This window comes from Phoxinus phoxinus (genome assembly GCF_949152265.1).
Source record: "Phoxinus phoxinus genome assembly, chromosome: 18".
In the NCBI taxonomy this organism is placed as follows: domain Eukaryota; kingdom Metazoa; phylum Chordata; class Actinopteri; order Cypriniformes; family Leuciscidae; genus Phoxinus; species Phoxinus phoxinus.
Window position 1 is genome coordinate 14,111,935 of NC_136893.1, and position 27,678 is coordinate 14,139,612.

The window sequence follows — 27,678 nt, forward strand, 5'->3', positions numbered from 1 at the left end:
TTTTTCAGGATTTTTGATAAATAGGAAAAATTACATTTATTTGAAATAGAAATCTTTTGAAATATATATAAAAAAATCTTTACTCTATTTTTTTTTTACCAGTTTAATGTATCCAACCTGAATAAACAAATTAATTTCTTTCCAAAAAACAACAACAACCCAATTTGTTTTGCCTATTATTGTTTGGCCACTGAACTAGTTAGTTAATGGTTCATGACAGTTATACATACTAGGACACCCAGCCAGTCCAACACCCAGGGCAGCGGTCTTGTTGTCTTGACAACATCCGTAAACAGTTTGGCTACAGTGCTGGGAGGAAACGAGCTCTGGAGGAGCAGATATGATATCTAGAGAGAAGATACAGTGCAAACAGGGGTGGGTGGGGGAGAGAGAGAGACATATTGAGATCCACAGCATTCTTAAGACAAATTAAACTAAACAATCCAAGCTGAAATGCAATTTAGTACAACACAATAAGAATCGCTTAAGGAGCAGGGGTGGAAGAGCCTGCAACTGGCTGCCAGATAACAATTCTATTTACAATTCCTGACACCAATTCAAAATCAGGAAAAAATGATGCTATTACCAGCTGTGAAAACAAACAATAGACATCTCGTCGAATGTCTGGTGGGTGACATTTGACACATTCTCAGGGGCCTGTTGTCTCCATTTGTTCTCGTCTCAGATAGTGCCGTTTACACCTACGCTGTACTGTGTCAAACTAAGATTTATGGACTCCGCATTTATGGACGCAAATGCACAGGAGTGCAAATCAGGACACGCTGATGTCAGTCCACTCTCGCTTTAACCTAATTACACTATTCCAGTGTTCACTGCTCACATATACGGGGGAAGTTTGTTGCGGTGTTTAACTGTGCCGGAGGCAGATGGCAGGTGCCTATTTGTCTTATCTGTGTTGTCATTTTTTCTCTCAGTCTCTCCACATTTGTTCTTTTCAAGCGCTTCTTCTCTGGGCCATTGAGCTGAATGGCTGTGAGGTGGCAGGTTTGTGGTTTCAAGTAGAGGACTGGGCTGTCGTAAATCAGGAAGCCGTCGGCGTGAGCATACATGTCCTGGGGTATAATAGTGATGTGTCACTGTGCCGTTCATAGCATTTTGTGGCTTCAGAGATGGGTTTTGTCCACACCTCATTAAACTTCTCCTCTCCACACTGAGTCCATTATGACAAAGGTGCTTTTAATTTGATCCTTTCTTTTCGTCTCACTGCGATTCTTCACCATCCTCCCTCTACACTGGTTTGTTCTACAACCCAATCCTTCCTGAAACAACAAGATACTTCTAAAAAAGACAGATCCGCCTAGCTTATTCTTTTTATTAGAATTAACAAACTGTGAGAACCAATATTTTGGTTTGTTTCTCCACACTAAACTGAAATCACTACGCTACATTATATTGAAATTGAGAATATCTGTCATATATTTGCATGGTTTTGATGGTGATTTAAACAATGTAATTAGTTTAGATTAGATAAATCCTTGTCTCGGAACTTAAAACTATGAGAGTGTTAAAACAGATGATTAATTTCCGTGAATCCTAAATGATCCAATGGTTTGTGTTTGTATATATGGTGGTTCTTCAGAAAAAAATAAAGCACATGAATATTGAAATATATATCGAACAAAGCAAAAAGCATAAATATTTTACATTCAATTTTTGTAGCTTTATTGCTCAGCTCAACTTAGTCTTTTATTTCCTCTGAGCGTCACTATTAACCAAGCATCCTCTGATCTTCACTGCAAGGAGACTCAGAGCAAGGTTGTCTAGAGGTCACCGAAACCTAATTTCCAATTAGCAAAAAGCAGCAAGGTGCTCTGGAGACCCTTCAGCTCTCAAAGGCACGGGTCAGAAAATGGGGGAGGAGAGACTGCAGCGTGCATATCAAATGCAAGGCCCGATGAGATTTCCATTGATCTGAGCTCAGCCAATGGGAAGCAGATGCCAAAAGCTCCTCACACCGGTTGAAAGTTCTCCACAAGGATTTATTTTCCACGGCCACTGAAGGAGCATGACTGATCTGGCTAGAGGGCCTGTGAGGCTCTGAAGCAGAAAACCCTGAGTTTGAGAAAACCATAGATAAAGGATGAGGGTGCAGCGAGTCAGAGAGAGCGCAGAGAGAAAAGCACGTGCATGTGTGCGCGCAAGTGGAGTCAAGCTCTGCTTGAAACCTGAGGGAATCTCACACCGCTCTGATCACAGAGCCATGCTCTTCCTCTCTCAGTGCTAGATGCTCAGGTCTGGACTACACAAGCCCCCTAAGTTTAAAGAAACGCTGGATTCTGCTGCAGTGACTCTACAACAACCATCCTGTCAGAGTTCCTGGAGTGTTATTCTTCAGATCCTGAGGAAAACATAAATATTAGAGGAAAAGAAAGGTCGTCTCTCACGGGGGCAGGGGCCTTGACTCTGGAGCAGCAGGTCCATTTGCTTCTCGCACCTGGATTTCTTCAGCTCACAGTCGCTGGTGTACGTGTTCCCATCTGAGCCACACACCTGCAAATGTTCACGGAGAGGTTAACGTGGCACGATTAATGGATTCAACAAGATTTAGCACACGTTTTAACTAGTCAAATGCTTGGGCAATGTATGGGTGGCACTCTCTTCGATTGCTTGTCAATTGTGAATGGACATACCGAGATGCGAGGCACAATTTGACAGTTGTATTCACATATGCAGCGCTCGTCCTCCGTGTCTTCATCCCACAATCCGCCATATCGTTTACAACGATCCTGCTCGCAGGTCTCAGATCCTGAGCCTGAACCTCCTGATCCGCAGTCTGTTGGAACACACACATATAGGCTACGGTCACACTGTCAATTTTTGAGATTGACAACTGCATTTATTTACAGGTGCGAGTCTCGAAATGTCCAGTTCAAACAGAAACTTACTACAATACTGTCTGTATGACCGCGCAACGGGAGTCAAGCCCATATTCTCTTATAACCTTGTTGACAGGGACCAAAGTAATATCAAAGATGGCGAGATCCATAAAACTGAAAAGTCATCACTTTTGATGTGACTAGTACAAATCTCCATTAACCGTCAAGAGCTTTTATACCTGGATGGAGAGCGGATCATTTGAGTTGTGAGTAGAACACAAAATTGACGGGAACAGCTCCGGTGTAGAACAGTGATTTGATCTAAACCCTTCAGATGACACACAGCTCATTTCTCTGTCAAAGTAAGTTACCGAAACCACAAATTAAATCCCGCAACACAAGGCAGACACGCTGTATGACATGATAGAAAACTAGTTGTCCAGTCTGGTTCAATTCACAAAGTGCGGGTTTTCCAAGAATGCGGTTGTGAGTCCTGAAAATTTACTGGTGTGAGTTTGGTTATAATATTTGTTTGTCACTCCCGTAAATAACTTTATTAATTATTTATCAGACCTGCTAATGATTAAATTTTGCAATGTAATTTATTAATTTTTTAATAGTCTTTTTAAAAATGACCTTAAGTAGTTTTCTTTTTCTTTTTAAAAATGAACTATTGATGTTACATGATGGCAAAGGTAATCTTAAGTAAATGATATGGTACCGAATCGATACATTGTGCTTCCTTACAAACATCCATACACAGCTGTTTTCCTCATAAGAACCACGAGTTCCCCAAAATGTAGCTTTGTCCACACAAAGAGCAACAACACTCACACAACCTCAATTTACACTGTATACAAGAACTAATAAAATCACTAACACTGATTTCAGAGAGATAAACAAGCAATCTCACAAGATACCTGGGATCTGAGCATAATAGCGGGTAAGTACTTTAGAAGTCGCATAGAGCAAAGACAAATAAGACACGCAGACACTGGGGACCTCATGCAAACACATATTTGCATATCAGTATGCCGCACATTGTCTTCTAATAAAATACAAAATATTCCCAGGTACTCAAGCATCTTGTTTTAACTTTGGCTGCCAAGAATTAATGGACAGTGCATGGCAAAGTATTTAGACATTCAGCTCATTTGGAGCAGCAAATATTGAGATTTACTTCACGTTGGAGTGAAGATTGAAGCAAAGGCACTGCTGGAAGTACAAGATAATGACCAGCTATGGAATTACCCTGCAACTAACGAAATAAATTAAATGAGACACCAGTGTGCCACCAGCGAAGTGTCCCTCACATTTCGATTAGAAGTGAAATAACTGACAATCTGTTATCTAGCACAGGAAATCAATGTGAACGGGTGTTTCGCGGCCATCATGCGTGGCGTCAGTGATCACACTACATTATACTGGGTGCAGTTAGCCTCGGTGCGAGTTCAGGGTTAGTTTCTTTGTATGAAACCCCAACGAGTAAATCTCGAGTCTCTCCAGGATCCAAACTTTGGGGATTATTGTGAGGAAATCGTCAGGGTTTTTTTTTCAGATGAGTCGCCTCATTAAACACACTCTTATCTAGCCTATTTAATTAGAATTAAAGATCATTAGTAAACAAAGCTGACGATATAAAGCACCCCTCTTTTTTGCAGAGCAGCTCTAATAAAAGAGTGTATTTTAGTTAAACTTGCTTCATTTCACGGCTGCTTGTTTGAGGTCTTTTTTTGTTGTTGTATTTGTCAAGTAGTCTAAAACATATTTATACAAATATATGATGTAAATAATATATATTTTTATTTAACAAGTGTCTGGTACAATAATGTGATGTCTTTGATTTGGCTTCAAAGCCATAAAGTCAGCATATCATTTGCATAAGGCAAACATAAATTCCGCATGTACATCGATTTAATTAATGAGGAAAAAGCAGATGCTTGTGGACGCTCTTTCACACGTCTCCATTGCGAGTTAAAACATGCTCTTTTCTTCACATGCAAAGCTGGGTAGGGCAACCCCGTGCACCCTGATGGGAAAATCGATTGTGTATAGGTGGAAATGCCACTTAGCATAAAACATCTCCTTAAACGGATTATGGAGCTGGTCACAGTTAAGGCTAGGGGTTGGCCAGCACTGATACGTCTTATCAAAAATCCACACTGACAGCCTTGCAAGGTCGATACTCGTGGAGGCCATTCAATTCATTAGCCTCAGCCTGGAAACAATGAAAGCACTCAAGCCTGAAACCCTGGCCACAGTGAAACAGAGAGCAAACGCGCTCACTGTGTAGACATCAGGTTTCTGCTTCAGAGCATTAGCGATCCGACACTGTGATGAAGAGATTCGGTATTTTGCTTAATGTGAGCTGAGCTGAATTTACGCCTTAGGGCAAAGTCCTGTTAAGATCAGCCAAGAGACTCCAAAGGGAAACAATGCAGCATTTGACTATGATTATTACAATCATACTCTTTTTTTTTTTGCCACCAATTGCCTATTATTATGGCACAGCAAACAGTGGAAACCGTTACAAGTTGCCTGAAGCAGAGGGGAAGCACAAGGTCTGTTTTACATTACACATACTTATACCAAATACACTTAATAATGTTATTATATTACCATATATTTTAATATATTTTAAAATGTAATTTAACCCTGTGATGACAAAGCTGAATTTTCAGCATTATTACTCTAGTCTTCAGTGTCACATGATCCTTCAGAAATCATTCTAATGTGCTGAATTGGTGCTCAACTCGTTCCACGCCAGCATTTTTGAAAGAAGTTGCCAGCCAGCGCCGGCATTTTTGATCATTTTCTCAAAAGTTTCATGCCCCCCAGAATATTTGGTTGTATGAATATCTGAACATGCAATATATCAAAAGAAAGAACATACACTGTGGTTTAAAACTAAAAACCCCGTTTTGTTCTAGCTCCATGCATTTTTTTTTTATTATCAACATTTGAATGTGGGTAAGTCACAAAAAAGCTGAGAAAATCGCATTTTTGTCAAAGACTACGCCTGGATCAGATTCAGAAGGGTTATCAAAACATAGATGTAGTAGATCGAGTCCATCAACATCCCCTAAGCTTCACAGTCCTATAGCTCATCATGGGTCGACATTTCATTCAGAAACATTAGCCGGTTTTGATTTATATGCTGGTTAATGTTGATGATCGCGTTATTTCTGATTAGTCCGAGATTCTGCTTATGCATCATGCTATCGCTTGTTTGATCAGAAGATTCAGTAATCTATCAGAAGATGTGTTATAGCGCCTCCAACTGTTTAACATTGAAAACACGGAAAGCCAGAAAATTCGAGAAGCTGCTCTCTGCAGAGCAAATGGGTGGAGCTTACGTGTAGCACCTCTTCTCTAGAGCTCAAGTGAGGAGCAAATGTAATTTGGGCCTAATGGGTGGAGCAAGAATATCCAACCACACCCTAACTACACCCCAACCCTACCCACAACTCCATCCCTCCACCCCATAGGAGCTCCAGAGAGGAGGAGCTGGTCGTCAGTGAGTACCACTTGGAAAATTCCGTCAATGACGGGGAAGCGTTGTCTCATAAATTACAGAAAATTCAGTCAATGGCGAGGAAAGAGTTCATATTTTTGGTGGAGTGGATAGAAAGTTCAAGACAACATAATTTATTTAAATCAAAATGTCACTTTTAATCAATGTAATGCATCCTTGCTGATTTTTTTATTTTTATAAATCAAACAACAGCATCATGTTGCATCATTATTGGTAATAAAAGACTTTTCATAAATAGGTTTAAAGCAAATTTTCAAGCCAAGAACAGTAAAAAAAACTCAGAGCTAAAAAAAAAATATTTTCACAGGTGCATTTCTGATACACAGCACTGTGCTTCTTACACACGCAGTGTGAATACTATACACGGTAATTTGAGCATGTAAATAAATGTGCTGCTTACGTGTGCAGTATGAAACAGACCTGATACCAGTCGTTTACAGTAGCACAAAGCAGTTTAGCACGGCAATGACCCATTACCGATTCGACGCACGCTCTCATCCCCTCATCAGCGATACAGTAAATAATACGCTTAAATGAAGGTTCCTAAACTCTGACTCTGATAAGCCTGACCACAGAGCAGCAGCGGCAATCATTTACATATACGAGGCTCTCTGGGCCACCTAAGCCCAATTGTGCAAGCTAAGCATTAGATGAAAGCATTTACATTCCCGGTTCTGTTGTGCGTTAAAGCAGGGAAAAAAATGCAACGTAAAAAGGTGAATAAATAAACCTAGTGGAGTGAGTAAATGCTAGTGAGGGAGGAGGTGCTAATTAGTTTCAGTCCTTTGATGTCACCGCCACCCGCGCCGCATGCAAACCTTTCAATTAGCGAACAACAAGATGTACACATCAACTGTCCTCAAAGCTCTTTCCCGTCTCTTTAACTCAATCATGTACTTATGGGGTCCATTTAGCCATGCGTTTTCCATTAAGACGGAGAGCTGAAGGAATAAAGAGAGAGCTAGAGTGAAAGCAAAGTGGGTAAACAGGCACAGAATAACTCTGTGTAGAAAAAAAAGCAGATGGTGCCTTCAAGAGGTGAAAGGTTTTTCTGGCCGATGAGGAGATGGATGATGGGGAAAGGAGAGAGAGATACGGGAGAATGGGGAGAAAAAAAATGTACAGGAGAGTGGCGAGGACAGTGACCTTCAGACTTAACTGCTAGTTTGTTGCAGGTGGCTGGGATGCCTTACTGTGAATGCATAACTCCCATGAAAACACACACACAGACCTTCTAAATGTCACACTTCACTTTGGCGCACACACACACACCTCCTCAACCTCACTCTCCCTCAGTCTCTTTTTTCATTTTCTCCCCTCGAGAGTCAACATTCACATTCATCACATGTTGTTGACCTCTGTATCTCAAACTATGGGTTTGTAACACACACACACACACACACACACACACACACACACACACACACACACACACACACACACACACACACACACACACACACACACACACACACACACACACACACACACACACACACACACACACACACACACACACACACACACACACACTTTAGGGATCTATGCCTTTAAGTCAGAGTATCTTCAGATTTAAACGTCAGTTTAAAAATGGCAATACTGTAGAACTGGTCATTTTGATGAATTTATGTCAATGAGCTCAAACTGTTTTGATGAATATTCGATTTAATTTTTCATGCAAATCTCTCACATATTAATGTTTTATTTTTCAATATATGTAGGTAAATATAGCTGTTTATCACTTATTATTTTTGATTTGGAAAAAAATAAAGAAAAAAGATTCTATAATTTTTCTTGAGTTCAATTTGTGCGAAATAGTGTGAAAAAAGGGGCCAGGAATTAAGATATTTATAATATTTTATTCATATGTAGATATATTTATTGTATTGTAGAATAAATTCAGTTGGCTACAATGGCTCATATTTTAAGCTATAAATCCCAGCACTAGTTGGTTGTTTTCTGTTTACTTGTGATTTGTCTCCCTGCAGATGGGCATTACTGAAAGACCTGGACAGTAGGCTTTGAGTAACTGTGATGCTGCCAACATAAAGAGCAATAGGGCATCCTGACAGCCTGCAGAAGTTTCTTTATGAGAAGATTCTTGTGTGTAATGGATGACTGCACACTCTCTCCTGTTTGCCCTCTCCCAAACTCTCTTCCTGTGGGTGATCCAGAGCCTGTACCGATGCTTTATACGCTATTATGTTGCTATTTCCAATGCATAATCCTATTTAGTAAACGTATATTCAATTAAAAGCGGGCCGCGGCCCCAAGGTGATGCTCGGCTCCCTCATATCGCTTTGTCTGTGTCTACAATGAGGCTGACTTCAGACTAGCAGAGTGTGAAATTAAACAGGTGATAAATTCACTGCTACGGCCAGACGCAGGGAACACTGTCATTTTTCATTACCTCAAATAAAAGAGTGAAAGAACACTGCCATTTTTTTTCTTATGACTAATGAACATGAGTATTGAAGCCAGGTCTAAACAAATGAATAAACCATTTCTGTGTAAATAAACAGCCCCTTTGGCCCCTTTAAGAAAATGTTTTCCTTTGACACTATATTCTATGCCCACAACCGCAAAATCATACCAACCATCACACAAATGAAGCAAGGTGTTTGAAAGCGAAATGTAAGATAGACAAAACAGCTCTGTTTTCATCAAGCTAATACCCGGTTCACTAATCTTCTACACACAGTACAGAGACCTGCCAGGCGCTGCTGTATCGCATCACTAGTGTAGAGAATAAACTTGACAAAGGCGGTGTCACTGGCTTCTGGTAAGGATCTATTGACCAGACCCAGATCCCTGCAGCCTTTAACAGCAACTCCTCCACAGCTTACAGAACTGGAAAGAAAGGTCTAGTGAGACTTAGAGGGGAAAACAACATGTGTTTTTTACTGCTGAACAGCCTTCCGGGAGTGACATAAGTGAGATATTGCATCACGGCTATACAGAGAAGTGTTGGGGTATAATATAGTATCTAAATAAAACTAAAATAGAAGTAACTAAATAAAAGTAGCGACACATATTATACCATGACTACATTTTCAGTAGTGTGACAGTAGATCAAACAAAGAAGCTTTTCCAGTATAAAACTAATTTCCCAATGAGTAGTCATGTAACATGTAGAAAGTAGAAGTGAGGGGTTTCAGAGGTGACAACCTTTGTTTTTGCTTTTTTTGCATAATGCTAAATACTATTTTACATTATTAGGCATTATTTTTTAGCATTAATAGTTCATATTTTTTGTAAATAAAGCAGAAAATGGAGTAATTATGTTGACAATGTGACATTATTTAAGTTACTGTCTATATACACTCCTGTTCAAAAGTTTAGGGTCGTTAAGATTTTTCAATTATTTTAAAAGAAGTCTCTTATGCACAGCAAGGCTGCATTTATTTGATCAAAAATACAGTAAAACATTAATATTATGAAATATTGTTACAATTTAAAATAACTGTTTTTATACTTTAATATATTTTAAAATGTAATTTATTATTGTAACGGTAAAGCTGAATTTTCAGCATCTTTACTCCTGTCTTCAGTGTCACATGATCCTTCAGAAATCATTCTAATATGCTGATATATATATAACATAGGTTATTAATATACTTTCAAAGCAGTTTCACAAACACTGATACTGTGAGAAGAAAAAGGGACCTGGAGTGAAAACACAGAGAACATGAAGTGCATACTGATCCCAGCATTTCATGCTTCACATATGATGGGTCACTAAGTGCAGTTGATGCAAGGAGGTTAAATTGGCCGCAATAAACTGTTTGGAGTGAACGCATTAACCCGGCTAGTCCTCAGTACAACATTGAAAATCAACAAATAACGGGGAGTTCAGCTATCTTATCACAGACATGAACACATGAACCCACCTTCATCACAGGCGCCAGGTTTGGCCACCTCAATCTTCCTCTGTTTCTTGCAGACTGCCAGACGCAGCTCACAGTCGTTGTTGTAGGTGGTGCCGTCGCTGCCACATACGGGTTTTACTGGCTGACCCGTGCATTGCTGACACTCACACTTGTTCTGCACGCACCGCGCTCCCCAGCTACACACAGTGCTGCCACAAGTTTCTGATCACACACACATACACAAATCACAGGACAGGATAGTTGATACACAAAGAGACACACGAAACTTATTCACACCTGCAATAAACCTCCTCTTGAAAAATGTAAATACATTCACATGGGATTCTGTCCCACGTAAAATCATGTATCATGTATAACATGATTTGGAAAGAGTGCTAAAACAGTTTCTTGTGTTTTGACAAGAAAACTGCACAGCAAAACATTTTCTTAATCAGTATTTTGTCTTGTTTCCCAGTAAAACATAATCAAACAATTTAAAACAACATAATTTACTTGGAAAGAAAGAAAAATCACAAAATAAGTCTTAAGACGTTTTCCAGAGAACATTTTTCTTACGAGATTAGCTAATTGTTTTTCTCGCTTAAAGCATGAATCTAAAATATGTGATTTATGAATAAACAAACAATATAATTTTTCAGAAATCTAACTCTAGTTTGTAAATTGTTTTAAGGATACTTTTTACTGGAATAAACTGGAACAAAAATACTAGAGAAAATGATTTAGTTTTGCAGCAAACGCAGACTGATGAGTGAACATGTATGAAGGTGATGGATGAACTGATTGGCATTTTTATGTACTCACTGCATTCTCCATGGGCCACCACTCTGAGATCCAGCTGCTTAGTGCAGGCTTTCACGTTCAGCTTGCACTCGTTGTCGTATGTCACCCCGTCGCTGCCGCACACGGGCTGCCGTGTTTCCAAACACCCTTTGGGGCACACGCACCGGCCAGTCTGAGCATCGCAGATTGCGCCAAACGAGCAGTTGGTGCAGGACTCATCTGCTGAAAAGGAAGTGTGACGTCAACGGAGAGGTTCAGGCTACAGATTCACACCATCGCTCACTGGGATCAGCCTCAGCTGCCCGACCGCCTGTCTGCTTTCTACCAAATCTCTCTGCAAAGTCTGGGCTGTAGCATCCTTCCAACTTACAGACGGGAGCAACACTGCTCTGTTTACATGCAGTCACAGTAGAGCATCTTATAACGCCATCAATTTCAATTGATGCTGAGCCTTCGGACACTATTACAATCCCTTTGACGTCACATGACATCACATGACATCGTATTTCATTGATCATTAAATTAATATTTACAACAAAAAGCACCAAAATTAAGCCATTACACACACACACACACAATCACAAAATTCATATTATATATTATTCTAAATTACTTAGATATTAATAATTATTAATAAATGTAATTCAATTAAATATTATATAGTTTACTTATAAGAAAATTACATAAATAATATAAATTATTAAAATATGATTACGTTTCTTAAATATATGTATTATGAATACATATAATAAAAAATACAATGAATTACAAAATTATGTTTATATATATATAGCCTATATATATCACACATTATACATACTTGTAAAATAGTAATTAATTTGATTAATTACACAGAATATGATTACATTTAAAAGAATTATTAATAAAAAAATATTTGATATATTATAATCTATTAAATGTGTTATTATATAAATATATACATACAATTATAATTGTTTCTTTTTTATTTGATACAAAATGTATAAACAATTTTATAATAACAAAAATGAAAAGTATAATTATATTTATTAAACTATTTGCATAATATATTCCTATATATCCTGCTATGAACGAATTGCGATATGTAATTAATTTATTAATCGAAGATACAATTATTTTTAATATAATTTTTTTTTATTCCACAATTCAAATACGAGTCAGAGGGCAAGTTAAAGTTTGTTTTAATTTTTTTTTTATTAATTACAGTTAATGTGTTAAGTTGACATCCCTAGTTAAATATAGAGCCATGATTTCCAAGAGCTCGATTAATCAGTAAAACAAAATGTGGTTCCAACTGGGAGGGAGGACGCACGGCCGATGACAATTACACCTGGGGGATTGCATTAGAGCAACTGCTATCACATTCAATTAGCGCTGGGGTAATAACAGCACCTGATTTAGTGTTAATGGAGAGAGGTCCTCATGCATAAATCTCTCGTCTCTCTTCTACCAACCTGTTTATTGCACATTAATAAAGTGACCTCACCTCGGCTCAGAATCTGCGCACAGTCAACCTCAGGGACCGCGCTCGGCCGACTTATTAAAAGCAGCTGCAGCATGCTGCCTAGTGGCTGCCCAAGAGTGGTTCGTCGTGACAGTCCAATGCAGGCCGATAAATCACATTCTCGTGGCTGCTGGTATTCTCCTTTATCAGCATGTGTGATAAAGGCATTTCTTTATCAGTTGCAACATGTTTCCATGCTTTCACAGCCTCAGCAGTGGGGAACGAAATAGATATGGCAGTCCGTTACATATAAACAACGATCCAGCATACAGTGCTGGACCCGAGATACGAGTACAGACAGAGGCCTTAAGGGCAGAGCTCAGCCTTATGGGAAACAAGAAGAGAATCTGTCCATTCAAGCCCAGGAATCACAAAAACTCTCCCTCACGTCATTCCAAACCTTTCTTACGAAACACAAAGAAAATGCCGAATAATATTTCTCTTTTGAATACCATTACAATGAATGGGGACTGCAGCTTTTCACAAAAGTATCATTAAGGTATGAAAAAGGTTTGTACCTTTTATGTCACATATATAAGTCTTCATACTTTGTCACGCTTTGTGCAGGAAAAAGAATGAAATTTAAGTCATTGTTGAGCTGAGATTAAAAAATAAAATCACCTTTTGTGTTTGGTATATAATGACAAAAGTTAACTCTTTTGCCAGGAGAAAGAAAGGAACATTGTTAATGTCAGGTACAGAACAGCACTTTTTGCGAATAGCCGTAAAAATTCCCAGGCGATTGGTGCTTGGGCAAGGGCACCCGCTCTATTAGTCTGCTCCGTCTCCTCCTAGTTTTTATTTACTGCCCTCTCACTCCTTCCACAGCCTGATGATTTCTCTTCCGCTTCCAGCTCAGTGTCTTGCAGGTAACCTATATTCCCCGACTGTGGCTAGTAACATTTCAATCACCAGTAAAAAGTGCTTATTTGCTGCTGACTCGTTGGCTGTTCTTTCATTTCCTTGCATATAAATATATACGTATTGGTTCTCGGAGGGGCAGATATCAAATACTCCATTACAACGGCACGCTTCCCTGTGGATGCACGACAAGGTCAGCCGCCACTCAAACGCGAGGGGAAAAAATCAGAATAATAAACCATGTCCGTCATATCTCTATCAGTCTGCACCTGAACTATAAAGATAAGGGCATTTATGAGTCTCCCCTATGCCGAGTGAAGAAAATTAAATGAAATTTGGCCACGAGCACATCAAACTCCCACTCGGGTGGGTGCATTGCAACCGACAGCGACCCACATGCAAGCTTTCACGAACAAATACACACAGACACAGCTGGGGTCTTAGTGAGGCAGAGGCTGTGGTTTGAATGGGCCCAGATAATTAACGGTTATAATAATAGAATTCACTTGTGGTGGAGAGCATGGCTGTGTACACAGAACTAAATGAACAACGTTTCCCTTTCATATGGTTAGTTGTTTGCAGCCGCTCTTTATTGACCCTTTCCATTGACACCTGCTCCGGTGAGGGGCTGGAACCATCAGCACCGCTGTGATGCTGTAATGTTGTGGGTTTTTAAAAATACAATGATTATTTCCAGCTGGAATAAACAGGTTAATCCTCTTTAAGGTGTTTAAGCTTGTTTATGGAATACCAATGCTGTTTTTTAGATGGTCAAAGATGGTCTATCATCGCTAAATCGCTTGTCCAACATGATCTAGCAGGTCTAAACCAATCTCACCATTCAGCTGATCAACTATCTAGACCAGCTAATAAAACAAACCACCATCATTTTTGCTGGAGTTTTTTCAGTTGTTTGATTTAAAATAATAATTATAATTTATAAAATAATATAACGTTTAAGATACAATACTTGATATAAATATATACATATTTCTGGGTTTATATTAAAAAGCTAATTATCTCAAATATTAACTAAATTAATTTGCACTATAAAAATTCTCACGATTTTTTTAAGCTTATTACATCAATGCATTTTTTTGTGGATCTAAAAAACATAAAATTACCTGTTATTTCCAGGTTTTCCATGATTGTAAGCCTATTATTGTCTTCTATGAGGACACATAGAACATCTTGCGGTTGCAAAACAAACCCATTAAGCTCAAGCATTTCTAAAATCCTTTCTTTCAAGCGCTGAATCATCAGTTTTAAGTTTTCATCTTGAAAACAGACATGCTTGGCCCCACCCAAACCTGTTTCTGTGGGTTAAATCTCAGTGGGTAGTTAAGCTGATGTTCCAGAAGCCTGTGAGGAGAGAGATATCACTCTCATATGTCATTTACTATCTGGCAACATATACAGCACGATGGGCGGCGCTGCAATAAAGAGCAACCGTGGCCTGTAGCGATCTCCTCTGAGATGAATCCTACTGCTGCCAAATGACTCCCGGCCTCCATTTCAAACTCTTCACTGGAGGCACAGCTAATACACATGTATAAACTGCAAACACATGATACTTCTTTTAAATGTCGACACAATAGCTCCACCTCATTCTCTCTGAACCTGCAGCCGACGGTGAAAAAGAAAGGCTTTACAAATGGTGGTAAAAGTTTAGCAGAAAAAGTCCACTTAATATTCCCCTCCCAAGCAAACGCACAAAGACAGCCATCGAAAATGATTTACAAGCCTTTTGTGAAGAACACACATAAACATGCGTTTGTTTGGAGGGCAAGCAGGCCTCTCTACAGACTTATCTGGTGCGTGCTTACAAAAGCCAGACAAAAAACCCATGACTCATGCAAACAATTACTGTGAAGGATGCTGCCCTCTTTAATTCTAACTTAAGTGCATCGTTTCAAAAAAAAAAGGTTGCGGAGGAGGAAAATTACAGTCCTCTCTTGAAATATCAGTGGAGTGCTTAAGTGCAGGGGATGGACGAGGATGAAAGGCAGTGAGGGAGTGAGTGGCAGCAATGTGTGTGTGGACTCACCACATGGTCCTTTGTGCTGCATCTGTATCTGTTTCTGAAGGGCGCATCCCATGGCCTTCATTTGACATGAGTTGCTGTAAGTGTGCCCATCGCTGCCGCAAACAGGGTCTTGGCCCTGCGAACACGCATCTGAGCATTCGCACACAGGCTCGCTGTTCTTCACCACGCACACGGCTCCAAACTCACAGGTCTTCTTCAGGCAAGGGCTTTCCAGGTTAAGATCTGGAAAAGCACAGAAACAAGTTATCATTCAACTTACAGGAAGAAGGGAAAGACAAGGAGGAGGGGGAAAGAGTAAAAGCTGCTAAATCCAGATGTCACTCAACTTGTCAGTGCTTAATTTGGATTCTGTACACACTCTGTTTGACTATTTAGGGAGTGACAACCAGATCCTACGGTTAAACTGTCAGCATCCATGTTTCTCATTTACACCCACGAGACACCAAAATGTTGCTATGATTATCTCTATATCAAACATTTCAGGATGCGGAGTGACTCTTGTTTTCAGTTCACACACGGTACAATAACTTAATGGATTCGCTTCTGCATTTAAATGAGGTGTTTACACCCAAAACCACTGCAGTGTGTATGTGACATGATTCCTCGATTACACCTGTGGGACACCAAAATATTGCCATATCTCTATATCAAACATTGCAGGATCCGGTGTGACTTTGAGAATACCGTTCACACACAATCCAATAGCTTAATCAATTTGCTCCTGAATTTAAATGCTGTTTTCACACCCATAACAACTGAATTGAGTATATTACCTATGATTTCGCAGTTTAAAAAATGTAAAGTTTTTTTTTTTTCTTTAAAGTTTAAAAAATTCTGGTCTGAGAAAATGTTACGCGAACAGCTCGCTAAACACATACACATTCTGCACAGTGGAGCTGTAAACATGCAGCCTATTAGAGCATCCAATCAGAACATTAACTAGCATCTCATTTCATGCATCACTAACCAAGACTCCCTCAACAACGGACAGATTTTTATTTTTTATTTTTAAATAGACAGACAAGTGAAACACAAGGCATCATCCTAGAAAAGGGAGTGCTCTAGTAAATAATTGAGTGCGCTGGGCTACAGCACAGATATGAAATATGAACATGAAAGAGAGTAGCTGGGACTCTCAGCGGTGCCACAGTAGTTCCACAGTAAGTTCATTAACTGCTGCAGTTAGCAGACAGAGGGCCAAGGGACAGTGGGGCCGAGCACAAGCCCTGTTTCTGATGTGAACAGAGGGAAAGAGAACAAGGAGAATGAGAAAGAAGAAGTGGGTCAGCAGTGAACCAGCACAGCTCACCATCCTCTAGAGGAGAACCTTTCGTCACAAAATAAGGCCTCACTTCGCCCAATCAGGAGGAAGTTTTATAAAAACAGGTTAAAAAAACCTGTGGAGGATGGAGGAGGTTTCTGGGGGAGATTCTGTAAAAAGGAATTACCCTCATTTCATTCCAAACATGACGGTCTATCTCCTGTAGAAAATAAAAGGAGATGTTAAGCAGAATGTTCGCACTGCTCTTTTCCACACAATGGAGTTTGACAAAAGAACAATGTGAAGATCCTGCCTAAAATCTTTTTTTGTGTTGTACATAAAGCCATACAGATGTGGCATGACGCGAGGGCGAGTAAATGTTGCACAATTTTACATTTTTAGATGAGCTGGGTTTTTTTTTATAAACAAATAAACAATGTGTTGGACATTTGTATGCTTGGGCTTCATAGTGGAGAGTTGAGAAAGGCTAGAGGAGTAAACGTGATATGTTTGCACTTTAAGATTAAAGACATGTCAAAATAAAGGCCAGCCCTTCAGGCTCACTCAGTATTGTGTGAGAAGTAAAATGACAGGGTGACGGCAAATGTTTGCAGGTGCATTCTGGTCAGTGTATGAGAGTGTGTATGTAGAAGATTGCGTGTTTTTGTCTGTTTGTTTGTGATTGTGTCTTTGGACGTGTGTACATATAAATGAGAAACCCTCCATCTTCAGTGTTTGTTTTAGGAATGTATATATAATATATATATGTGTGTGTGTGTGTGTGTGCCTGTGCTGCATACGGTGCTTTCACCGCAGTAATTTATTCCAGGATTAGATGCTATCAGTCCTAAATAATATTACACTCAGATACATTTAATATCGCACACAAACAGCTATCATAACGCTTTCAGATAAATCAAATACGTCCCGCTCCATAAAAATAACATTCTTTTCCAATATGATAGGAACAAATATGGACAAAGTAATGAAAAAAAATAATTAACGTCATTTTGAGCATCTACAAGGGGGAAGACAGACGATTCGTTCCAAAACAGTGAGTTGCTTACAGAGGCAACATTTTCAAGCATGCTAGTTAGGGCGTTTAGTTTTGTGGGGAAAGTAATTTTTCTTGAAAAAAATCTGAATGTTATTTAAAAAAATTGTATATATCAACAATCAAATATATTTTATATCAATTTGACAACAATAATAATAGCAATAATGTTATTGTTATATAATGATAATAATAATTATTATTATTATTGTTTTCTATTACTGAAAACAAATATTAAAACAATAGAAACATTACTATTGAAATACAATGCTAATATTTACGTCTGTTTTCATTTCTTCATTTTTTTTTAACCCTCAAGCTTTATTTTTGAGGAAAATAGCAGGAAACTTCTCTTCTATGGACTGCAGTTCTCATTACAAGTTTAGGAAGATGTTGGGTTCCCAAATGTGATGTGAAAGTTGTTCTAAAAGACAACTTGGCTTTTCGGTCAAATTCAAAAAGACCAAATCCTAGAATGCACTGCAACGAGCTTAGTGAAAAACTAAATTCAAAGCGGGAGGAACGTTGATAAACGTACATTTCTTTCGATACTGAAAAATATCGATAAAACATTTTCAATCTATTTTCTCAATACTTATGAGTTCTAAGCATTTTTACGCTTAGTGTATCAGTGTAAGCTTAGCAGCATGCTAACATTAAACCCTACTTAAATTGTGTGTAGTGTTATTGTTGTGGTGCACACACCGCACAGAATGCTTCAAATCGGTTACAACGAGATTCCATGGTGGTTAGTATGCTGTCTTAGAGCAAACAGAGCTAAAGATTTAACCTGTGGCTTAAATGTTACTAGCAGGAGTGAGACAGGGGGGGGGGGGGGGGGTATTTTAACGTAACCCTTCTCTAACCTCTTCCTGGCGCCCACCTATAATCCCACCCCACATCTGAAGGCAGCAACCAGGGAGAAGCGCATATCAGACACACATGAAGCACAGCATGCATCAAAGAGCCATGATTAGTACGCCAAAGCACGTTCTTCATGACAGACATCGAGCGGTGCCGCACACACACCTCTTTAGTCGAGCGAATGAAAATAAAACCAGAAGTGGGAAGAAAGCAGGTTACCTTCCCGACCACTGTGTTCCTGTGCCAATCTAAAAGTGTCGTACAGTAGAAGCTCCTAGAGAACGTTTCCGGCTATTGATTTCTCTGCTGAGAACGAGAGCTTAAAATACGGCTTGAACTGGCACGTAACTGTGTAAACAGTGGATCGGTGCCTAATTTCGCAGGCCTTGAAAGCGGGCTTTTCCTCCAGATTTCTTCTCTCAGCGCCTCTCCATCTGTGCCTTCTAAACGCCCAGCTGGAAGACGACGAGATCAGGCCTATCAGTAAAGCCCTCATGGCCTTCACAAACGCTTTCAATGGCCTTCAATGACCCGTTTCCCAAGGCACGGATCCTAAAACCCGAACCGCAGCCTTCGATAATGCTTTGTCCCGAGCCACCCTTTGTTTCCTTATAAAGATGAAGGAATAGCTCTCCCTTATACAAAAAAAAAAAAAGAATACGAAAAAGAAGATATGGAAAGAAACGTTCTTCGTCCAGTTTCTCATATACAGTTTTTCGTCTCTAGGGGATGGGGGAAAAAAATCTTGCAGATCAAGTCAAGGAAGAGAAAGTTCTAGAAATAATGGTATAGTACATGCAGCCATGATTACACACTTGGTATAATAATAATAAAAAAAACTTCCAGCAGCCTGGCTTTAGTTATTGAGATGGCTTGCATATTCTCTCAGTAAAAAATGAGCCCTTTTTTGGAGCCTCTTTGAAATAGTGGGCTGCCATCCCCGAGGCCTGTGCTGCAGTGCCAGTCTTCAAGGACTCCAGCTGTAAGCTGGATGACAGCCATATGCTTCGACGGGACTGCCACTGGGACGCGACGCACGTAGAAACGGGTGCATTTGAAGTTTTTTCAGAGGTTAACGCATGTAAAAGAAAGGAAAGCTGCGTAAGTGAAAAGAAAGCGGCGCTGTAAAGTGGCGAAGTACGTTAATTAGGAGCTTGCGAGAGAGTGTATGTGGAAAAACAAGCCTAATAAGGTGTGAAGAAATAGCAGGACTCGGAAGAGATGAGTAATTGCCGTGATCAGGTCTGAGAATCTCCGCGCACCTCTGACCCTGGCGGGTTCTGTGAGCTGTTATATAATATGCGTGATGTGGCTCCCCCTCTTGCTCTTCATTCACACTGCAATTTGTAGGCTATCATATTATACATTCGTTCTCGTAGCGTTTAATTACTATTGCCACTGAAATACAATGTTAAGGACTATTAGCACAGGCTTCTCCTCTTGTGACAGCTTCCCTTCATGCTTTATCCTGACACGTCGCCCACCCAAGGCACACACCCACTCACAATCTCACAATCCGTTACATGCTATTTAAAGAGCAGGTCTCTTGAGCCCAAGTAGATTTCTTTAACTTGGTTTGCAGTGCCTTTAGAGCGCAGACAGTCAGCCAACACACACTTCAGGGGGGCCGGTAAGCTTAGTTAGTGAGTTTAGCACGGTGTGAACGCAGAGAATTATTCCTACGATCTGCTGTATGCATGCTCATGCATATGGAGATCTCCATCCCTCGTATCGGGATTACAGGGTGTGCGAGAATCGTGATACGAACGGTCGCATGAGCGTCTTCTACATCTCTCCGCTCCATCGCATCCTGCCAATATGAGAGGAGTTTGTGAGTTTCGGCAAGCTGTGCGTGTCTCACTTCTTGTGCGTCTGCATATCAGAGCAACGACTTCCCCCGCCACGTCCCCCTCGGTTCAGTCTTTCTCTCTTTCGTTCCCTACCTTCCCCTTCAGCTTGAGGGGAAACATTTATAAGTGTGTAGGAGAAGGTGCAAGGAAGAGGGAGAGAAGAAAATATTAGCATGACACAAGCAGAAATCCCCCTAGAGGCAGTGTTTGGTTTCTGAAGGAGTACTTATCACCAAACAAAGGCTTCAAGGGCATAGAAACTTTCTTTCTCCCCACGCATTAAGAATTTAACCAAGGAACTAATTCTGTTGCTCTCCCAGCACCGCAAGGGAGGAAACGGATGAGGTGAGACACCGTGAAACTGGACAAGAAAGACGAGCAGGAGGAGAGGGAACAAGAAACAAAGATAGAGAAGGGAGGGCAAAATAAACAAAGCTTATGCTCACTATCTCATGTTGGACACATTGAAAACAGACAGAAATTTGATTTATGAGTGTGAATTCGAATTGAAATCACAAAGGAATTGAATTGAAATTGGAATTGGAATGACAATAGTGAAATTCACTTATTTGCAATTCAAAGGAATTCAACAAACAAATTATTAATTTGACCTATAATAGCTAATAATCGAATAATTATGAACATAACAAACATATAATTATGACAAATTATTTATTACTTTTTTTAAATTACTTTTTAAATAAATAAGATTTATAAATATTGAAAACTAAATCTGGGGTAAATTAGGGAATTGTTAGAGATTTAGTGCTCTTTCGTCCATGGCCCATAGAATTCAGATTAAACATTATTGAAAAATATTTATTCCATACATATATTATATTATATATATATACATACACAATTTAAATATTAATAATAATAATAATCATATACATGAATGTGTATTGAATATGTATGTGTGTAGTAAATGCTTATATAAATAATATATGTATATAAAAAATATTATTTAATATAATATATAAAAAGTCTTTAAAATTTCATTTAATTTTGATTCTATTAAATTCAAATGACCATAGTGCACCAGTTTGCTACCTCAATTCAAATTCAGGAATTGAACTGGAATTTTGAAGTCATTCATAATTCAGTTATGAATGGTACATGAGGCTGAAAACTGAGGGCAGAGCAAGAGGGATCCACGGATCCCTTCAGCAGAAAGGCGTCACACAGGCAGACGCTAAGACAAGCATTGCACATAGCTCTCTGAACAGACAAGAAAGAGACGCAGAGGAGGATGAGGGAATGGGGGAAACGAGGGGGAAGGCAGACGTGCATTACAGAAGCATGCTCTACAAAGAGCCTCCTAACAAACACACACATAACAGACACCAACAAGGGCTTTCCAACTTACAACAGCGACCCAGATACAACCCTTCCTCACACAGCGAGGTGCAAAGGTTCATGCTAATTATAATCACACTACCCTGGCTCCTCAATCTACTCTTCTAATTGGATTCATTACGCACATCTCACTAGGCCCTCCAAAGTTCAATGGGTGCTTAACTTGTTATTGTTTCTTTTTTCGAAAATGTAAAAAAAAAATCAAAGTTTGTGCCGTTTTCAGCAAGAGATGCTAATCAAATAAATATGCAAATGATAAATATTAATCAGAGCGCATTGTCACCTGGGGCATCGATTCCGAAGCACCTTTTTTCACGGAGCTCTTGCTCAATGACATTGTCAGTAAGTCTGAGCCCATTGTTAGTCTTTATGAGTTACCGCTATGGGAACAGAGAGACAGACAGAGAGAGACAGAAAGCTGAGGGTCTGTTCACTTCACACAAGCTATGAAACATCCTCCGGACTATAATGACAGCTGTGTATTTAGGTCAGCTTCATTTGCAGGATCCATCTTGCTCTGCCTAGAGAAACAGGCTGCTTTCTTTCCTTATCATTAGGAGTCCATTACGACCACCACACCCATCGAGTTATGGATTTCTGAAATTACATTGGATGGAGCTGAGCCATGATAATGCACAACGATCATCATTCAAGGTCTCACAGACTTCAGTCAGAGTAGACACTGTATTTAATTTGAAGTAAATGAAAATGAGGCTGTGAGGAGCAGAAATAGCCTGGTAAATATATTGTGCTGCTATATACCTGCATGGGTGGCGATCGTTCAACCACCAAAACCTTGAGAACGTATTCCCAGAGGACAAACACAAATGGGAAGACAGGCCTAGGACCTAATTTATTCTATACCTAATATATTTTGTGTATATAGATTATTTCCCCAGTCATTGATTTGACTAAACAAAGATGTTTCATGCAACAATTAAATTAAGGTTTTTAAAAGTAATCTAGCTAAAGTTAATGCAAAGCATAATGATATTGAATCATTCTCATTGATATGTACCCCATTCAACAATATATATTCTTTTAGGTTTTTTTTTTTTGCATGAAAAATGCCATATGGAGACTTTTAGTCATCTAACGACATGCTCTACATGAACTTAATGACAAAATAAAAAGCACATTCATCACACCGTTGCTTTTTTTTTTTTTTTTTACATTGGCAGCACAAACCCTGCAAACATATTATGAATACTCAATATAATCGTCCATCCCTATCCGGATCTCTTTCATTCTGTCACTCCTCAAATCATTTTGACACAGGTGTTCTTAGACTCATCTGCTGTCTCTCACACATCCAAACAACAGACCGAGAAACCCCACACTGACATTAATAGGACCTGAACTCTGTACACACCACCATGTTTGAACGCTCCATCAACAGAATGCAAATAGACTTTCACATCCTGTTCTATAGTGTATCTTCAGTCCTTAGTACTAAATCTTTCAACTTTCACAGTGTTTTCGGTTTTACTTATGAGCTGCAGTCTCTTGTTGACCTTTCTCAGCACTACACATTTCTTTGATTTTAGAGCGAATCGTGTCTCTTGACGAGCGCTGCTGACACAGTGACCCAGCTCTGCTTGTCTCCAAAGACGACGGGAAGCAGATGAAACCATGTCAGACACTGGAAAAAGTACTGACATGCTCAGCGATTGAAACGTCTCATGTACAAACAGAGCGTCTCTGCTATTGATTAGCGTATGAAATGAGGTCCATTAGACGTTTCCCACTGTGGGAAAGGTGAGCTTTGTCACGCCTGAGTGTCTTCTAGAGGACCGAAATGCACTTTAGTAAACATAGACTTCACTTGGTCCCTGTCTATATATGAAGAAGGTCTATAATACCCAGAGGAAGCCAGCTGTTAGCATTAAGCATTCCTATTTATGCGACTATCTTGACAACATACACCAGAGCTTACGGGAACATGCTACCCTGCAAAACCTGGTCTGTATGAATATTAACAAAAAGAGAGGAAAGTTAACTAAGAGTGCGAGAGAGGAAACAAAGAAGGTGACAAAAGCAAAACAAGACGACGAAGCAAAGCAACTTTTACACATCAAACTGAGAGCAGGTGTCCAAAGACTTTTGCTCATCAATGCTCCGTATCTTCCTCAGCATGAAAGGCAGTCAGCCTGGCTCAGGTCTGCCACAAAGCTTTTGATGTTTAATTAATGTTCTGTTTGCGGAATATGCAAATGTAAATAAATGTATTAAAAAAAAAACATACTGTAACTTGCCACCAGTGAAAGCCTGAAAGGACAAAAAACATTTACTTTGTCGGAAAATAATTAAATAAAGCCAAAGACACGAGCACTACTCCGCTTTACATGTTAATTTATGCATCTTTTCGCTGAAGACTGGAAAACAATCCTAATGAGTCATAGAGGCTGATAGTGAGAAAAGGAAAAAGAAGAGAGAAGGACGGAAAAAGGAAAGATGCATCAAGCACTATAGTTGCAACATACAGCGTGTGCTGCCAGGAAGTAAGACACATATAGCATTCAGAATAAATGAGAGCGATATTTCTGTACCGCTGTACAAATGTGTTGAGAATCTGATCCCTGCCAAAACAGCCCTGGATACACTTCCCATAATTAACACACTATCCAGATCCTGTTTTTTCACTTTCAAGCCTTTCTGTAATAACTGCTGCAGTCATTTTGAGGTGTTTAATGTATTTTGTCTGTACTTGCATAGTATAGACTAAAGTACATATGGTAGAGGTCAGAAGAAGACATTTTATAAAATAAAATAAGAACTTAACTAGCAAAATGGTTATTAATTCTCTGAGAAATAACTATCATGCATGGATTTTTTGCCTGCATATTTCGGACATCCATACTGCTTATCGAACACCGTATAGCAGGGAAGTACGCACTATGATGTGCCACACAAGTATGCAAACGCTTCAAGCAAAGCAAGCTCGATTTCATACATTTTCTTCTTCTATGGCGAGATTTATTTTCTATACTCTTGGTGAAGCAACAATATGAAGATAATCTTGCTAAGTAACTTCCCAGCAAGCAATTTTGTGTTTGAAAGTAATTTAATAGCGATCCAAACAGAGCTCTGATGTCTTGGCTAAAATAAGGCAAAATTTGGGCTGTCAGTGAAAATTTTATAGACATCTAAGACAACCAAAGCCCAAGAATAGACGCACAGGTAGCCTGGGTAGCGCATAGAAAATGTCAAAGAAACGAAACCAAACACCTTGTAATCACTGTTCACTTTGCTTACATGACGGAACATCAAACATCTCGCAAGTTATTTTGGCAAAAATGAAGTAACCAATTCAAGGTTATTTTGGCTAGAAGTGGGTTACTCATAGCCGGACTATATCGGGTCTATAGTCAACCCAGACGGTGAAATGAAGACTATTGCTTGCTGGGTTAGACCTTATTAAGATTTTTACTACTTTTCGTTTCCATTTTTGAATAGTAGCATATGATTTGTTGTTGCAACAGTAATGCAAAGATGTACTTTAAGTAAGGGACTGCACACTTCCACAATTTGACAGAGCATTTGCATCTGCGTACTTGCGTAGATTCGGTTTCTGTCCTTAGGTGTAGCAGGGGAACTAACATAGCTCCTAACAATAAGGGCTACATGCATGCATCCATGCAAACAGGTAGCGGGGCAACAACAGGGTCAGACGTTCTGGGAAAATATTCATCCAGACAAACACAGCACTCGGAAGAAAGAGAAGAGCTCCATGACCTCACTTCCCCTTTACATAGCGCAATGAGGACTAGAGCTGCAGGGAGGGCCACTCCAACCATCCTCCATCACGCAAACAAACACAAGAAGAGACAGACGAAGAGATACAGGTAGAAAGTAGACATCAAACCAGCCCTTTGAGGGCCCCCTGAAGGAGACCCACGGGCCAGAATCCCAACAAGAAAGGTCAGAGGTTGAACTCTTCCCAGCTCGCAATAAGAGGTTTGTCCGGCGGCGGGCCTGAGCAGACGTCACATAGACAAAGACAGACAGAGAGACAACACTGGAACAGAAAAAACACGGTTTAAAAACAGCCAAAAAAGGACATAAAAGGACAAAGGGGGGAAATGACAAGACATTTGAACATTGAACGACTGGTGTGGATGACTGGCACTGGAGGGGTGAGGAGTGAGGACATGAATGAAACATGAAGTCAATGTTTCATGTGTCATCAGAGCTGATGGCAGAATGAGAGCGTCATGGCAATGAAAGAGAATGAGCACCTTCCACAAGAGTTTCCCAGCAGGACATAACCAATAACAAGCAGACATACAATGCTAAATAAATAATAGCGTTTTTTGCTAACATAAAATTACAAGAACGCACAGCAAAGCATCTGTATGGAACAATTCCCCTCACTCACCACATGGCCCTTGCTGTTTGCTGGGAATCTCTGTCTTGGTCTGGCACTCTTCAAGCCTCCTCTCGCAGTCATTGTGGTACGTCTTGCCGTCCATTCCGCACAGGGGCTTGTACGTGCCGTCGCATTGTATGGGGTCGCAGGAACACCGAAACTCTCCGTTTTCCAGCAAACACTTGGCGTTGAACTTACAATCGTTGGGGCAGCTCCCTGGAGACCAGATACACACGTACTGTATACATGCGTCAACGACGTGAAGAACGGCGGTAACCGTCCTGGTGCTAATCAACACTGACTGCAGGCATCTCTCTTTCTCCCTCGCTCAATCAGACATCGGATATTGACTTACTCAGGGGGTTTTGAATTAATTACCGTGTCTGATTATTTAATCAATTATCTAATTCCATTCAGATTGATTTGAGGTGTGTTTTTTTTTTCCCACTCAAAGTTGTGTTAGGTTGTCACAGACGGGCCATGGCGGTGTGTAATTACGGCAGCCTTTCATCTGTTTGAGTAAATTAAGAGACCTATTATGTTATTGTACAATCTGAGCTTGATTTATGTTTGATTGCATTATCCAACCTATCTTTAAGGATGTGACATACATGCTGATGAGAGTGGGCTCATAGGAAGCTATAGGAACAGGGGTGGAATCTCTCCATGTGATTTTACTCCACATGAAACAGCGTTCACAACCCAGTTACTTTCACAATGTGACGTATATATATGAATAAACAGAATATATAATGAGAAACATCTAGGGCAAAACTTGATATCATTGATTGGATTGGGAAAACTTGTTCCACTCAAGAACAAACCTAAATGAAAGATTTATTTCGCTTCTGAAATGCTGCTGGTGTTGTGAAATATCGATAGCCCCAAAGAATCACATCCCTCTCTGTAGCTGTTTGTAATGTAGCATGTTATCACAATATTTAGTTAATAAAAAAAAACTTTCTTAGTAAGTTAGCATTGTGCTAAGCTAGCAAGTTAAGCTGTTAGATAGCTAACCAAATATTACCAAAGCTAAAAACGGTCAAATTAAACATTTGCGTTCTGTTGTGCTTTCTTCTAGCCTTCAATCAGCAAACAGTTTAGCATACAATCATAGCATACTGCTAACTGCCACTAATAGGCTCTTCTGGTTAATGATTAACAAGCTCCAACTGGGTGTTCCATACAAGAACGGACCTAAATGAGAATTCCCAGTCGATTTTAAAGCAATGCTGCTGGTGTTGTAAAATATATATACCCTAACAGAAACCTATGTTCTTTAGAAGTTGTTTGTTAATGTCTGGTCGAAAACAAAGCATGTTATCATTCTAACTAACTAACTAACTAACTAACTAACGAAAATAGCCTTTCTTAGCCAGTTAGTTAGCCAGTTAGCAATGTGTTAAGCTAGTAGGCTAAGCTGTTAGCTAACTAATTGCTAATAGCTAACTAATAGCTAACTAATTA

At 39.6% G+C, this 27,678-nt stretch overlaps 1 protein-coding gene across 6 annotated transcripts in view; it reads right to left on the reverse strand.

The window, feature by feature from the left end:
* Positions 1-27,678, reverse strand: part of agrn (agrin) — a 272,520-nt gene that overhangs the window by 46,082 nt on the left and 198,760 nt on the right. For 4 of the 6 annotated variants that reach the window (XM_079588149.1, XM_079588150.1, XM_079588148.1 and 1 more), the window contains 7 exons: positions 26,221-26,427; positions 15,455-15,676; positions 11,064-11,264; positions 10,263-10,463; positions 2,652-2,794; positions 2,406-2,511; positions 231-347 (listed from right to left, as the gene is read on the reverse strand). In XM_079588149.1, the coding sequence (XP_079444275.1) occupies positions 231-347; positions 2,406-2,511; positions 2,652-2,794; positions 10,263-10,463; positions 11,064-11,264; positions 15,455-15,676; positions 26,221-26,427 (1,197 nt within the window). The remainder of the gene's footprint in view (positions 1-230; positions 348-2,405; positions 2,512-2,651; positions 2,795-10,262; positions 10,464-11,063; positions 11,265-15,454; positions 15,677-26,220; positions 26,428-27,678) is intronic. The other 2 variants (XM_079588147.1, XM_079588151.1) reach the window with 1 other exon arrangement.